At 38.5% G+C, this 15,786-nt stretch overlaps 1 protein-coding gene across 2 annotated transcripts in view; it reads left to right on the plus strand.

Moving 5' to 3' along the window:
• The window catches only part of PDLIM3 (PDZ and LIM domain 3), a 29,985-nt gene extending 19,123 nt beyond the window's left edge, over nucleotides 1-10,862 (plus strand). The window contains exons 4-8 of one of the 2 annotated variants that reach the window (XM_044225600.1): nucleotides 294-361; nucleotides 5,091-5,354; nucleotides 6,988-7,112; nucleotides 8,747-8,858; nucleotides 10,135-10,862. In XM_044225600.1, coding sequence (XP_044081535.1) covers nucleotides 294-361; nucleotides 5,091-5,354; nucleotides 6,988-7,112; nucleotides 8,747-8,858; nucleotides 10,135-10,324 — 759 coding nt within the window. In that variant the 3' untranslated portion in view covers nucleotides 10,325-10,862. The remainder of the gene's footprint in view (nucleotides 1-293; nucleotides 362-5,090; nucleotides 5,355-6,987; nucleotides 7,113-8,746; nucleotides 8,859-10,134) is intronic. The other variant, XM_044225598.1, reaches the window with a different exon arrangement.
• The last annotated feature ends 4,924 nt before the right edge of the window (nucleotides 10,863-15,786 follow it).

The raw sequence follows: 15,786 nt of genomic DNA on the forward strand, positions 1-15,786 counted from the left end.
TACTTTTACTTCCTGAAGGCACAATCCGATTTTTAATTTAAAGACAAGCATCCAGAACATGGTTCCAATGTTCTGGAGTCCAATCCGCCAGTTCCTGAACATTGCTAGTGAACAGATGCTTAAAATGAAGAAATCGCTCTGGTTCCATGGTCACGCTTCTCAGTCATGTCAATAGGTGGTGGTAAATAATCCTCTGTACAGTGATCATTCATTTGCTTTTATCTTAAGAGGAAAAAAAAGGAAATAAAAACCTGTCTTCCACTGAGGAACTTTTTAACCCTTTGTTTTTACAGGATGTGAACTACTTTGAACACAAGCACAATATTCGGCCCAAACCTTTTATTATCCCAGGCCGAAGCAGGTCATAAGCTCTGAGATTTTGGTGTCTGTATTGCATGTTTCTTCAGTAAATCCTTACTAATCACTAAGAAGAGTAACACATAGGTGTTTGGAGTGACTCTGCGCATCGTGAAGCTTATTTCAAAAGCAAGTAAAACAAACTCACTTTGCAGAGTATAGGAGGCCACTAATCTCCATTTCTCAAAGTAAATACTGACAGGATTATAGGGCTGTGAAAAGTTAGGCAATCACCACGTATATTTATAACTAATACCCTGCTGTTCTGAGGATCCCTTCCAGAACACAGTGACCTTTGAGGCAGGCAGATGTACCCCATTCCCAGGTCAGGAAGGCCCAGCCAACAGAAGCAAACCAGGAAACCAGTCCCTGGTCAGGAGTAAGGGAAGCAGGTGGGCCCAGTGGGAGCCCCGGGGCAGCCCTTCCATGTTTGACCTTCTCTGAGCAGCCCACCTCAACACCTGCTTCCCACTGCTCCACCAACCCGCTGGTAATCCCACTCTTTCTAGCTCTTATATAACAATAACTCGGCCTTCTTGCGGATACTTGCAAAGGAAGAGAAGTCACTTGAAAAGGAGCTGTTCTACATGGGGAAAGTAAGTAGAAGGAAAGAGTTGGGAGAGAGGGAGATGTGTTGGTTACCCTCATGGATAACCGTGTACACACTGCAACAAGAATGAGGAAGCGCTTCATGGCTGTCAGTCAGAGAAAAAGATCATGGTCAGATGATCCTTTTCAAATAAATTTCTTCTCTAGAGATTGTACTCCAACCCAAGGGGGAGAAATTAATGCCCTGTGTTGGCACATTGGGAAAGAGTGACTTTGGGAAACCTCAAACCTATTCCTCTGACCTCAGCTCCATTAGTCAGCCCTGAAGAAGGAAGTTGGTGGTTAGGATTATTGACTAATGATCTATATCCAGTGTCCCAAACTGTGGCCCATCCAATTTATAGACAGTGTTTTACATAATCCTCCTGTTGTTAAAAAAAAAAAAGAACTTAAGTAAATGCCTTAAAATGGAACATCTACTCTCCATCCTGTCAAAATGCCCACCATTCCTGACACTGGGCCCATTTTCATACATGTGTAGCCCTGCTAGCCCCTGGGGGTATCCAAGTTTATGATACCTGCTTTGGATGGTCAGTCATCAATGGATATATGATCTCCTTATGCAGACCTTCCCATAAACTGGAGTCGGGGCCAGAGGATTATCTCAAAATAAGCTGGACAATTTTGTGATATCAGACTCAGACAGGAGAGATAGAGTGGAAGATGAGGAAATGAGGTTAAAAAGCCAGTGACTACCAAGTATATCTCCCCCCCACTAGAACGGAGCAACTTCTATCTTCCCAGCACCTAGAAACAAGGCTGGGACCGACTAAATGCTACATCAATGTTCATTAGATGAAGGAACAAAATCCTAAGAGTACCTGATAATATTTTCTGATGGCAAGAAGAAACAAGAGTTAACACCCCACTCTCATTCATTCAACTCTGCACAAGCTTTCTTTACTTCTCTTTTTGTTCCTTGGCTTCCATTCTATTTTCCTCTGAATTTTCTCCCTATTTCTCCACATTCAACAGCTTCCCAGCCCCACTCCTGATATCATAACACTAGATTAAGAGTAAAAATGCTATGTTACCACTGAATAAATATATATACAACTTTCTAAAGGAGCATCGTAAAATTAATACACTTGCATTCTTTTGAGGCTGGTTTAACTCTAAACTCACTAATCTGAATTATAGGACTTCAGGAGGCATTAGAGTAACACAGAGCTTGCCTCTAAAGACCAGTAAGACATTTAATGTCATGAAAATTCAGGGAAAGTCAGAGAGATTTAGGTAGCTAATGGCCTTCTTTTATATTTGCATTTTAATTCAAAAATGGTAATCCTAACAAGCCCCTCATGCTTTTGTCATTGTAAGGTGCCTCTTAATACAGCTGAATTTGGGAAAGGAGAGAAGAGGAATGGGGATAAAAAGGTTTGCTTTAAAGACAGGCACCAGCCCTTAATCCTAAAGAAATGTAAAAATGCCTGTACTACTTTTCCTCTCTTCCTGTGTCCTCTCACTATTTACTCTAGCTTCTGAATTTCTTGTTCTTACCAAACAATTCTTTGTCAAGGTGGCATTTTAGGTGTCTACACACCAAGCTACACCTACACCACCAATGAACAACTTTTTAATCCAAAGTAAGTGGGAGATACTAAACTGTTCATTCATTAATCTCCCTAGGGCCTTACTGCTAGTTATGGTTCTTTTCATTATCTCATAATTGAATCATATTTAAAAGGCAGTATCTTCATAGGCAAATATGTAAATTTAAAATTTTTATTTTATAGATCGGAATGACAGAATCTTGTGATTGGTTTTTGGACAAGTCACTTCAAGAAGCTCATCCCAGAAAGTCTGTATAAGGCCAGGGAAGTTAGTTCTCAGTCTGATGATCTATGGAGGCAAGAAGTGATTGAGTGCATCATCAACCTGACAAGTGGTCCTGCCAAGTCACTAAGTCAAAGTCAAAAAATCTCATTACTCCCTATCTTTTCAGGTCACAGGAATAGGTCATGGTGACCCATGGCACTACCAAAGTGATTGGAGTCCATGAAAACTATTTAAATCATCAGTTCAACAGATCTTGTGAAACTGTCCCAAAAATTTATAAGAGATCATTCTTGTTTACTTAAGGTTTACTTCCTATCTCCTCAATAACTACAGGTCCCTAAATAGAATGATAAAGAAACCAAGAAATAGAAGACACCATCCTTGCTGAAATAAAACTGTGTATACAAACATGTTATATGCAAGATTACTTATTAATTACAACTACAAAATAAGGTCTATCTGTAAGTTTTGACTGCTCATAGTTTAGCTATCTACCCCATGGCACATGTAGGGTCAGAGTAGCTATAAATGCTTGCTGACAAGATTCACTATTTTAAGCCCAACTCTCCCAAGAGTCAACCCAGTGTTTCAAATCCCAAAATTACAGTTTACTATGCTTCATTGCACTTAGGTCAAATCAATATAACCCTGAGAAAACTGCACTATAACTGAAAATTGGCTTTTTGCTTTTTTTTTTTTTTTTTTTTAACCAACTGAGGTCGATTTCAGGAGCTAGTACAGTGTTGAGCCTACAAAAATGGTAAATAAGCCATTGGGCATTTTGTATGTGATCAAGCAACTTAGAGATTGGGTTTTAAACAGGCTCTTAACAGGCAGGAAGTGAAGGAGCACATCCCTATACACTCAGCTCATTTAGGCCATGCAGTTGGTTGAACTGGTAACACAAGACAAAAACGTTTAAAATTCCATTTTGTGGCATGGGTTGTCCAGACTAGGCAGGCTACCACACTGATGAAGTCAACAAAATTGGTGTGTAATATCCATTTGGTTTTGCTGTCTATATGGGGCCAAGGTTAGCATTCGCAGCCCTAAAGAGTAAACGCAAGGGCCATACTTGAGCCCTAGGAGAAAACGGACTTTGAGATAAACACATCATATAAATTATTCTCTGTCTGGTGTTTATAGCAACACTAACCTGCAAGCGTGATAAAAGTTTACAAATACTAACATTTCTTTTGGCTTAGTCTTAAATGACTGTGCTTAAAAACAAAATCTCAGTATATTCCTTCTTCTCGTAAAATGCATTCCTCACGCTGCCCTTAAAATGCATGTAGAAAAATGACTTCAGTCATTGGCATGTCAGCTGCGACTAGCCTCTTATCCAGATTCGTAGAGAATATGAAATCTTCCTAGTTGTTCTTGAAATTGCATGACTGGTCTCTCTCATATTTTAGTAATAAGTATAATAAGTCCCTCAATTGATCTTTAAAATGAAATAAGAAGTATGCATGGAAATACATGTGAGCCTCCAAAATTATTACAGGAAATAGCTATGTATGGCAGAAACAGAGCTTAGCCCTAGGTATATCCAAAGAGTCTAAGACCACCTTATCTACCCTCTAATCAATTAATTTCAAGGTGACAAGCATTTATTGGCTGTTTCTAGAGCCTGTATTAAATGACTGAACAGTTTATTAACATGTGTTCTTCACAAAAGTAGAGAATGAAAGTAGAAAAAGTTAAAATCCCAACTATAAGGCATTTACAAAATAGCTTTAAAACATAATCTTTATCACAGAACCTTCAAGTTACTAGTTATTCTACAACGAAAGCATAACTGCATTTCTGAAACACACTTCGTATTTTGAAATGTTTAGCCTAAATATTTGATTGGATCTTCATGCTGCGTAGTCCCTTACTATCTGTGAAGAATCACTCAGTAATGTTTTGATTTTAAATCCCGCAGCTCATAAATGTAAAAGAACATCCCACCAGGGTCATTTCCCCACATCATCTGTTTGTGATGTGGGCAAGTTTTAAAATTGTTTGGCCTATTTTTAAAAAGTAAAGATAGTTGCATCTTTTCTACCTCGCGTACTACTCTGTGGGTAACCCTCAACATATTGTCTAGTAGAACAGAGCCAAAAAATGCAAGATCACCTGTAATTTTTAATTTTCTTGCACTCTTTTTGATCGTGACTCTTGAAATGTCTTCCCTTTGTAAAATACATTCTAGCCATTTGATTTTTCATTTGAACTTGATTTAATTCACTTCTTCCTTTCTGTCTTCAATTCCTTTTAACCTCTCTGTACTTGTTCTCTGTGTTGTGTCTGGATCTTTCTGATTCCTGTGTCACCTCTGTGTCACGTGGTCATTAACACAGCGGATGCAGCACTCCGTCCGGTATTGACGGTGGCAGTGGACGTAGCACCCCCTCTTCTGTCAGTACTCTTAGTACTATTTGCCCAGGTGACTTGAAAGTTGCTGCTAAGATGGCCCCTAACATTCCTTTGGAAATGGAGCTTCCCGGTGTGAAGATTGTACATGCTCAGTTTAATACACCTATGCAGCTGTACTCAGATGACAATATTATGGAAACACTTCAGGGTCAGGTTTCAACAGCTCTAGGGGAAGCACCCTCCATGAGGTAATGCGAGTCTTTCTGAACCATGGGCATATTAACTAAACACATGGGCAATGTCAACTTTACTGGTGTCTTTTAATAGTGTCGTGATTGAAAGAAGGCTGGGTGGAAAGCTTTAAAGAAAAAGAATACTAGGGGTGTACTGCAAATATCTAGACCTAAAGATAAAAGTGATTTCAAGAATTAACTAAATAGAGCTTTATGTGACAGAGCACAAAAAAAAGAAAAAAAAAAAAGAAGAAGAAATCAGGGAAGGAACAAATGTCTATGTCTTTTAGAAGCTATAATGTTTTTTACAAATGTCTGGTACAATACTTCTCAAAAGTGACTTACAATCTAGTATACTCCTGCTGCTTCTTTGGGGGTCAAAAATTGGTAAGGAATGGGAGGTCTGGAGGAATTTTAAGGGATGACAACTCTTGTCTCTTTTAATGGTAGCTTGTGGAGAGGTAGTCATTTTTACATTTAGAATATTTACCATGAAAAAGCTTTTATAAGCTCCAAGCTATTAATGTAAATACTTAATTTCCATTGGTCCCTATTTTGACTAATTTCATCTTTATTATGAGTATTTGCTCAAAGTACTTTTGCCATCAAGTTTTTCCAAATAAAAGGACTTATTATAAGATAAAATCTTACTACTACTTCCAATATTATATAACCACTTTTTATAAATCAAAGTTTTATAATGTTTTAGAGTACTATGTAACTAAATCTCCAAATATCTGTTGGGATGAATACAATGGGATAATAACCATGTAATGCATCGCAAAGCCTTTTTGCAAAGAATTTCAGATATATAAGATGATGATTTTAAAATGTGATACAGGAAGTAAAAATATGTGGAGATAGCAACTACCTATTCTAGATATTATAATTAAATGACATAAAATAATAAAGCATTTAGTGTCTAACGTAGTATTACTGTGGCAGTTCCTTATTGTTCATCATGAATTATATTTGTTGAATAGTAAAATAAAGCTGCTATCACTGTTATCATAAGTGAATTATAATATGGCTATTAAAAAACATAATGTAATCAATATAACTGACATATATATGAAAGTTTCTACATTATAGATTTTAACATACAAGCTAAATTTCTTCAGCTTATAGGCAAAACGATACCTTTGTTGTTTTCGGGAGTTCACAAATTAACCTTAAAGACAAAATTAAACCATACTTTTCAGTTGAATATCAGAAATGAATCTGAATTTTATTGACAATTTTATGACAGAGAATAATCAAACTGGGCTCACTCCTGCATTTCTTCCCATGTGTATGTTGTCTGTTTTCTGAGAAAAGTTCATTTTGTTCACATTATAATGATATATCCATCAGACAAGGGTATTATTGTTTTTTAAATCACTATTCCCAAACCACACGTTGTACTTGCCTTCTGATGTGAAGGCAGGTGAAGAAGTGCTGATGTGACTCCCAGGTTAATGAACGACATCATGAAGTTGACCCACGTGAACTCATACCGTATTTTTAACTGTATAGAGATTAACTGAATCTTGGCTCAGGAGTTATTGCAAATGCAGTGATTATTGTTTAGTCATGTCTTGTGGTTTCTTGCACGTGCCATGCCTCACACGGCTTCTGACACTGCTTCACGTGCCGTCCTGTGTTTCAGTGAACCCACAGCCTCAGTGCCTCCCCAGTCTGACGTATACCGGATGCTCCACGACAATCGGAATGAGCCTACTCAGCCTCGCCAGTCGGGTTCCTTCAGAGTGCTCCAGGAATTAGTGAACGATGGTGAGCAGCCATGAATGGAACAGTACAGACGGGGGGAGGAGAGCAAACATACTGCGGAATGAAAGACTCAGCATTGATTTAGTTCAGTGATCCCATGAATCTTCCCTGAGGAAGATCTGAACGGTGCTTGGTTTAGAAAAGGAGCTCCCAGAATGTATCCAAGTAGCCACCAACCCAGTGATAAAAGGACACCAGAGATAAATTCCATTCATAGTCGTCAAGGGGCTAGTTGGGCTCAAAAATCGTAAGTTGGAATTTTAAATGGGTATCGCTAAATTTCTCAGCCTCCTTCCACTCCAGGGTGTCAGCATCATCCAAATTTTAAAATAACACTGAGATGAACACTTACTGTGTTCCAAACCCTGTGCTAAGTATTTTGTGTGCTTGATCACTTAGTCCTCCCAATAACCTAGGAGATAGGGACTATTGATTTTCCCTTTCAACAAATGAGAAACTGACACAGAGAGAGATTTGTACAAGGAGACACAGCCAGCAAGAAATAAGGCTGAATCTCTAGCCCACTCCTGCTATCCTCAGGGGTCATAATCTTATCAATGTTTTTCTATCCCACAAAGATACACATTGTCCTTTAAAAGTTGCACAAAAATGCAAAATGCCCTATTAAATTGGCTATTAAAAAAGAAAAAAGAAATTTACAAGTGTTGGAGAGCATGTGGGAAAACTGGAACTCTTGTTCATGGTTGAGGAAATGTAAAATGGTGCAGCCACTGTGAAAACCAGGATAGTGGTTCCTCAAAAAGTTAAACACAGAAATTACTGTATTATCCAACAATTGGACTCCTGGGTCTATACCCAAAGAATTGAAAGCAGGGACTCAAATAGATATTCATACACCAATATTCACAGATCTTTATCCGCAATAGCCAGAAAGTGAAAACCACACATCTGTCTCTCACCCGATCAACGGATAAACAAAATGTGGTCTGTCCATCCACAGAGCATTATCCAGCCTCAAAAATGAATGAAATTCTGATGCATGCTGCGACAGGGATGAACCCTGAAAACATGCTGACGGAAATAGGCCAGACACAGAAAGATAAAAACTGCATGCGGCCACTCCTGTGAGGCACCCGGGATAGGAAAGTCCTAAAGACAGACAGTAGAATGGAAGTTACCGGGATCTGGGAGGAAGAGGGAGTGGGAAGTTACTGTTTGATAGGTACAGCCGGTTTTTTGTTTTTTGTTTTTTGTTTTCGGAGGATGAAGGAGTTCTGGAAAGAACTGTTGGTGATGGGTGCACAACATTGTCTAGGTACTTGCTGCTACTGAATTACTGAATTACGCGTTCAGAAGTGGTCAAGATGGTCCATTATATGTTCTGTATATTTTATGGCAATAAGAAGAAGAAAAAAAATGCCAAATGTTTTCCACTCCTTTCGGCATTTTCTAACCGCTCCCGCCAACAAGGACAACAACAAATTTTAACGACTTCTTTCTGGAAGGGCCCTCCTTCCGAACAAGTGATGCTTGAACCTGTCCTCCTCCTTTTGAAATGAGAGAGCTGGCGCAACTAGAGAATTCCTTGGGTTAAAGTGCACACCTTAAAATAGAAGCAAAGTACAAACTGTAGCCAGCTGTTCCCTTGCCATAAATGGAAACACTTTGTTTTTCAGACGACCGTCCTGCTGGAACCCGGAGTGTGCGAGCTCCCGTTACCAAAGCCCACGGCAGCGCTGGCAGCGCTCAGAAGATGCCGCTCTGTGACAAATGTGGGAGCGGCATCGTGTAAGTTTCATTTTTAACCCAGGCCTTCGCTATAAATCTTGGTACCCGCTCTCCGTTTCTAGTCAGTGAACTGAACTGTGTCCAACATTTAGCACATTTTGACCAGAATCCCTTCAACGTACCCTAAAACTGGCATATGATGTGAGTCAGCAATCTGGACTTCGAATTTCAGATATATTCTCATTTAAAAATAAATAAATAAATAAACTGTCCTCCAAGCCTATTTTTAAAAAATTCCTTCCAAGAAGCATAGCTTCACTTCAAAAATGCCCTCCCTTGGTTAATGTATAGTTTTTCAGTACTTCCTCTTTGGTATAAACTGAGGAAACCAAACATGAGGGTCATCATGTGGTTCATGAAAACATATTATCTTTACTCAGTTTCTTAATTTGCACAAATATTGAAGTCTAGCTTTTAAAAATGCAGTCCGCTTCCATTTCAAGGTCCCTTGTGTTTGCACAGTGACACTTGCTGGTTCAAATCTCCAGATCATTTCAGTCTTTCCCCTGCAGACGCCCCACGTGGTCACTTCTCCCGCCCCTTTATTCTGCACCTCCACTGTTAGCTCACACACAGCAATACTATGTGTGCAGTGATCCAGGAGTCATCCCAGGAGGGCAGTGGGAGAGAAACCTGGTTAGAACAAAGAGGAGAATGTGACACAGAAAGAAAGAAAGAAAGACACAGGACCCACAACTCGGGAGCAAAGAGGACCTCATGAAACACACGAGTTTAGGATGGTACCAAAAGCAATTACTGCTCCTAAGTTGGAGTAAACTGTTTTGACAGTAGACTGAAGTCTACAGAAATGGAAATTCCATCTCTGCCCTTTGCTGTTTCCTCTGTGCTCCACAGACAGGAGGCTGCAGTGGCAAGATAGGAAGCAATTAGAGGGACTTGTAGTTGTGTAGGCAAGCGTAGTCAAAATCCGAATCCTTGGCAGAGGTATTGGTCTTATCTAGATGATGTTTTCCTCTTTCAAGGAAAGAATCAGCATAGATCACGAAGGAAGATCCCATAACATATATAGAAGCGACTTGTTTGAAAAATCGGGAAAAATTTCACACGTCGACATCCGAGAGAACGCCGTGGTGTGTTACTACGGTTGTCTTGGTTCTCCCCGACCATGACCTCACTCGCAGAGCTGTGCTGGCTTTCCCCCGGGAGCCTATTGCCCACACATGAAACAGATCACACCCGCCCTATCCGCCCTGTTATCTCCCTCGTGCCGTGTTTTCAGTTTCTGTTTTTCACTTCCCCTCCTTTTCCTCAACAGTGGTGCTGTCGTGAAGGCACGGGATAAGTACCGGCATCCAGAGTGTTTCGTGTGCGCCGACTGCAACCTCAACCTCAAACAGAAGGGCTACTTCTTCGTGGAGGGGGAGCTGTACTGCGAAACTCATGCAAGGGCTCGCACGAGGCCCCCAGAGGGCTACGACACCGTTACTCTCTATCCCAAAGCTTAACGACGTCTTGTACAGACCGGAGCACACACACTCAAGCACGCTTACACAGGAAGACATCCATGGCTTTGGGCAGAAGTATAGCAAACTGTTGGCTCCAAACCTAAAACCAAGGCTTTTAGACGTTTTTCTTATTGTTACTGAAGAAAAGGGAGCGGGAGACAGGTGCCGGCTGTAAATGGACGTGGAAACGTACACTTAGCTATGTTTGCAGCTTTCTCCCTCTTGGGCTAGCAATAATTTAGTCACATTTAACTCATTAAATTTTTTGTATGTCATACTCCACAATTTATATTTATATTATGACATCAAGAGATTTGGGGGAGTCTGATTATCTCTCCTTAACAAGCTGATTTTGCAACTGTAGTAAATACCAACTGACAATCTTATATTCTAACACAACCTGCAATTGTCTGTTACCTGTTTTAACTGTTATAGTGCATGTCAGAAAGAAATTCCCTAGATTTCTCTAGTTTCATATTCAAACAATTATACCACCAGATGCAACATACATAATAAATACATAAATATTTTTAAAATACCTAATGAAGTGGCATTCAATGAATTCAAATAAAATCATTATATTTAATAAAAATTGTTCTTTCAACAATTAAATCTAGAAATTTCAACGTGTAGAGAATTAATAACTAGGAATTAATGCATAAATAGAAAACCCTGAAGACTCCACCAAAAAACTGCTAGAACTGACAAATGAATGCAGTGAAGTCAAAGGATAGAAAATGAATACACAAATACAGCAAATCTGCTGCATTTCTATATACCAATAGTGAAGTAGCAGAAAAAGAAATTCAGGGTCAATCCCATTTAAAATTGCACCAAAGATAATAAGATACCTAGGAATAAACCTAACCAAAAAGGTGAAAAACATGTACTCTGAAACCTATAAAATGCTGATGAAACAAACTGAAGGTGACACAAAGAAATGGAAAGATATTCCATGCTCATGGATGGGAAAAACAAATATTGTTAAAATGTCTATACTACTCAAGGCAATCTATACATTGAAAGCAATCGCTATCAAAATACCAATAGCATTTTTCACAGAACTGAACAAACAATCCTAAAATTAGTATGGAACCACAAAGGACCCCCAAATAGCCAAAGCAATCTTGAAAAAGAAAAGCAAAGCTGGAGGCATCGCAATTCCAGATTTCAAGTTATATTACGAAGTTGTAATAATCAAAACAGTGTGGTACTAACACATAGAACAATGGAGCAGAATAGAAAACTGAGAAATAAACCCACAATTATATGGTCAATTAATCTTTGACAAAACAGGAAACAATATCAAGTGGGAAAAGGACAGTCTCTTCCACAAATTGTATTGGGAAACCTGGACACCAACATGCAAAAGAATGAAACTGAACCACCTTCTTACACCATACAAAATAACAAACTCAAAAAGGATGAAAGACCTGAAACCATCAAAATCCTAGAGGAGACCAAAGCAGTAACTTCTTTGACATTGTCCATAGCAACTTCTTACCAGATAGGTCTCCTGAAGCAAGGGAAACAAAAGCAAAAATAAACTATAGGGACCACATTAAGATATAAATAAATGGCAGCCTACTGTATGGGACAAGATATTTACAATGACATATCTGATAAAAAAGCTAGTATCCAAAATGTATAAAGAACTTATAAAACTCAGCACCCCCCAAAATAAATAAACCAGTTAATGTTGGGGGTCCATTATCAAAGGAACAAGACTGAGACAAAGTGAAAGTTATGCAAAGCCTATTCTATGCCAAGCATTAGAAGTCAGACTGACTGGCCAGGGCCGCCTCTGAAGAGAGCGACCCCCTCCTGATCTGACAGGCTGTCTTTATAGGGCATAACCGTAGACCCAAGGTACGTGGCTTCTATTGTTAAGGCGTTTACTCCCAGAACCGATACCCGAAACCATACCAGCAACTACGGGGGTGTTTGTTTATTCCCGGAATGAAGTCCGTGGATGTAAACAACAATATGGCTACCTAGGCAATATGGAGTTGCTCTGGCTAAGCAGGCCCTAATAGTTAAACAGGTTTTAACATTAAAATGGCCCTAACAGTTAAGAAATGGGCAGAAGATGTGAATCGACAGTTTTTCAAAGAAGACATATAGAGAGTTAACAGACACATGAAAAATACTCAACCTCACTCGGCATCAGGGAAATACAAATCAAAACTACAATGAGATCCCACCTCACACCAGTCAGAATGGCTAAAATCAACAACAGATGTTGGCAAAGATGCAGAGGAAGGGGAACCCACTTACACTGCCAGTGGGAATGCAAACTGGTGCAGCCACTGTGGAAAACACTATGGTAGTTCCACAAAAAGTTAAAAATACATTTGTATTTCCCTGATGCTGATAATTTTTTAAAAAAAGTTAAAATGGAACAACCCTACAACCCAGCAATTACACTTTGTATAAACAGGTATTTACCCAAAGGATACAAAAATACTGATTTGAAGAGACACATGCCCTCTAAGGTTTATAGCAACATTATCAACAATAGCCAAATTATGGAAAGAATTTGTCCATCAACTGATGAATGCATAAAGAAGATATGTGGGTGTGTGTGTATGTGTGCATGTGAGAGAGAGAGAGAGAGTGAGAGAGAGAATGGAATACTATTCAGCCATAAAAAATAATAAAATCTTGCCATTTGCAATGACATGGATAGAACTAGAGAGTATAATGCTAGGCAAAATGAATCAGTCAGAGAAATACAAATACCATATGATTTCACACATATGTGGAATTAAAGAAACAAAATAAATAAGCAAAGGAAAAAAAGAGACAGAGAGAGAGAGTAAAAAACAGACTCTTAATTAAATTATAGAGAACAATCTGGGGGCAGGGAGTGGGTGATGGATGAAATAGGGGACAGAATTAAGGAGGGCACTTGCTGTGATGAGTTTTGTATGTTAACTAACTGAAATTAAAATAAAACCTAATTTTTTTTTTTTTTAAAATAAAACCTAATTTTAAAAGAATGAATGCAATATGAAAATTGTTTTTAATATATGAAGTACAAAATAAAATTAAAATAACACTGTTGAAATGAAAAGGAATTAAAACTTTAAAAAAATGAGAACACATTTTGCCCCCCTATACTAATATTTTGTCTCTCAGTAAGTTCATACCAGACCCTACATAGGAATTCACGCCATGAACAAAGAATGCCAACCAGTTTTGATTTAGCTCACAGAATAACACATTTTCTTAGTAAAGAGACTAGTCACTGTGTTTACATTTAAAAGCTTATTAAAGCTAACAGTGATCAATGAAACCATCCATTAAGGTTGAGATCTGGGCTTCTATGAACTTCGGACTCATGATTAACTAAATTACAGGTTTTTTCAGAGTAAACACGGGATTCAAACATGCATCCCAGTAGAGTGCTACACTCTCTACCGGGATGAATGTCTGAATAAAAAACAGTTCTAGTTATCACAGGTGTTTGCACCAGAGTAAAAACATATTCGTTAATGTGACACACAGACAATTTATGCACTTCTTCGAAAGATAATCTCCAGTGTGTCCAACGTGGGGACGTTCCAAGATAAACAGAATGCAAATCTCAGTCTCTTCTGTTAACAACTGGAGTTGCAAAAGTTTGTCAAATTGACCTTTGAACAGATTTTATTTCCACCCTAGAAAAATGCTACTTAAAGCCATTACTCTCTATTATCTGTCATCAGAATTTGATGTTCTTGTACTACGTAAGCTGTGCCATCTGAATCGTAAGCATAAAAAAGGTGATTCAAAAAAAAAAGAGTGAGATGTTTAGATAATTCAAGTAAATAAACCATTTATCTCCTTTAAAGGACCATTTCAAGACCATCCTCTCAAGTCTATTCATTTTGGAGAGCACTCAATAAATATTTATTTGAAAACCTACCAAGTAAGAGGTGTTAAATATGAGGTATAACAATATGGACTTTTGAATACTTTGTGCACATTTACAAATAGACATTTGTAAGCTAATTAGAACGCTTCACTGGACTTAATTTTAAAACAAAGCACCTTTATAAGAAGTGGTTGCTTATAAACAGCTCCTTTTGAATGTTCTAGTAATATTGCCAAACATTCATTTCAGAGGAACATAAAATCAGCTATCAACATTACCTTTTTAATTACCTGAAAACTTTGTCTAAATGTACAGAGAATGTTCAACAACACATTTTTCTTTCTCTAGGAACAAAGCATGTCAGCATGTTTTAATTTATGAACACCCAAAGCATAATTCCATTGTCCATTATTCAAAGACTAATACCATATCTGCTCTTAAGTCCTAATTGCTACCCTTATCATAAGCAGCAAGCATAAATGGATTTTAAGTTAAGATTATATAAAAAGCCAAATATTGGGGGATGAAAATTATTCCATTTGTTTATTTATTCAGTTTTTCACCTGGTGAAGGAGTATACACATGTTATTTCTGTACCAAAAGCAAAACTATGTTGTGAGTTTGAGAACTACCTCTCATGAGGCCAAATTCCCATTATCTCCTTGTCTGAAGTATGGGGGTTGAAAAACACAGGCATGTGTATTAGTCACCACAGGTACATGTACCCATGTGTACGCATGTCTCCGGTTTATAAAAGCACCAAGGTCAGGCAGCCAATGTCACATGGATGAAGAGCCTGCTTTAGGCTCAGTCACGACCGTAAGTAACACACATTGCTCAGCCTGCCCTTTCATGCATCTGGGCTCCAGCTGCTGCTATCTGAGCTCCCCAAACTCCCAACTATGACCCTTTCAGAACACTACTTTATGTTACAAAGCTTTTCCTTCCTCAAAGTACGTGACCCCCTTCTTCCTGATGCTAAACTGCTTCTTGGTTTTTGGACACTAACGGAGCTGCACTGGTCACACTTTAAAAATAGTATGTTTCCTTTGCTGTATGAAGATACCATTAATGTGTACTTCCAACAGAGCAAATGGATTTGCAATAAAACACCCATATTCCTTGCTTGATTTCAGCTGTGAGCTGTGACGTGAGTCAGAGGTGGTGTCCACGACCACTGGAACAGAATGAAATTTCTAATTTGAACCAAGAACCTAGCCACACTGATAGTACGCTGTCACTGAACGGAACGGCCAGCCGGTTAACACTGATAAACACAGTGTCAAGTGCAGGTCTGGACTCTATGGCCTGGTAGAGTCTCAGAGATCATCTCAGAGATCACCCAATCTTCAGAACTCCCTAGTTCTGAAGATTAAGGAGTTAAAGCCCAAGGGCAGAGCTACAGTTAGAATCAAGATCCTTCTTCAGAGCTCTTTCCATGACAACCTTCTTACTTACTATTACTTAATAAAATCCCTTACTATTATTATTACTAATTATTACTAATATTATTATTATTATTATTAAATACTTACTATTTTTATTATTCCATACTACTTTTCCTAGCACTTATAGAAGAGGTTATTTTTTATTATAAAGAAAA

The sequence above is a fragment of the Neovison vison genome, chromosome 11 (genome assembly GCF_020171115.1).
Source record: "Neovison vison isolate M4711 chromosome 11, ASM_NN_V1, whole genome shotgun sequence".
Lineage (NCBI taxonomy): Eukaryota > Metazoa > Chordata > Mammalia > Carnivora > Mustelidae > Neogale > Neogale vison.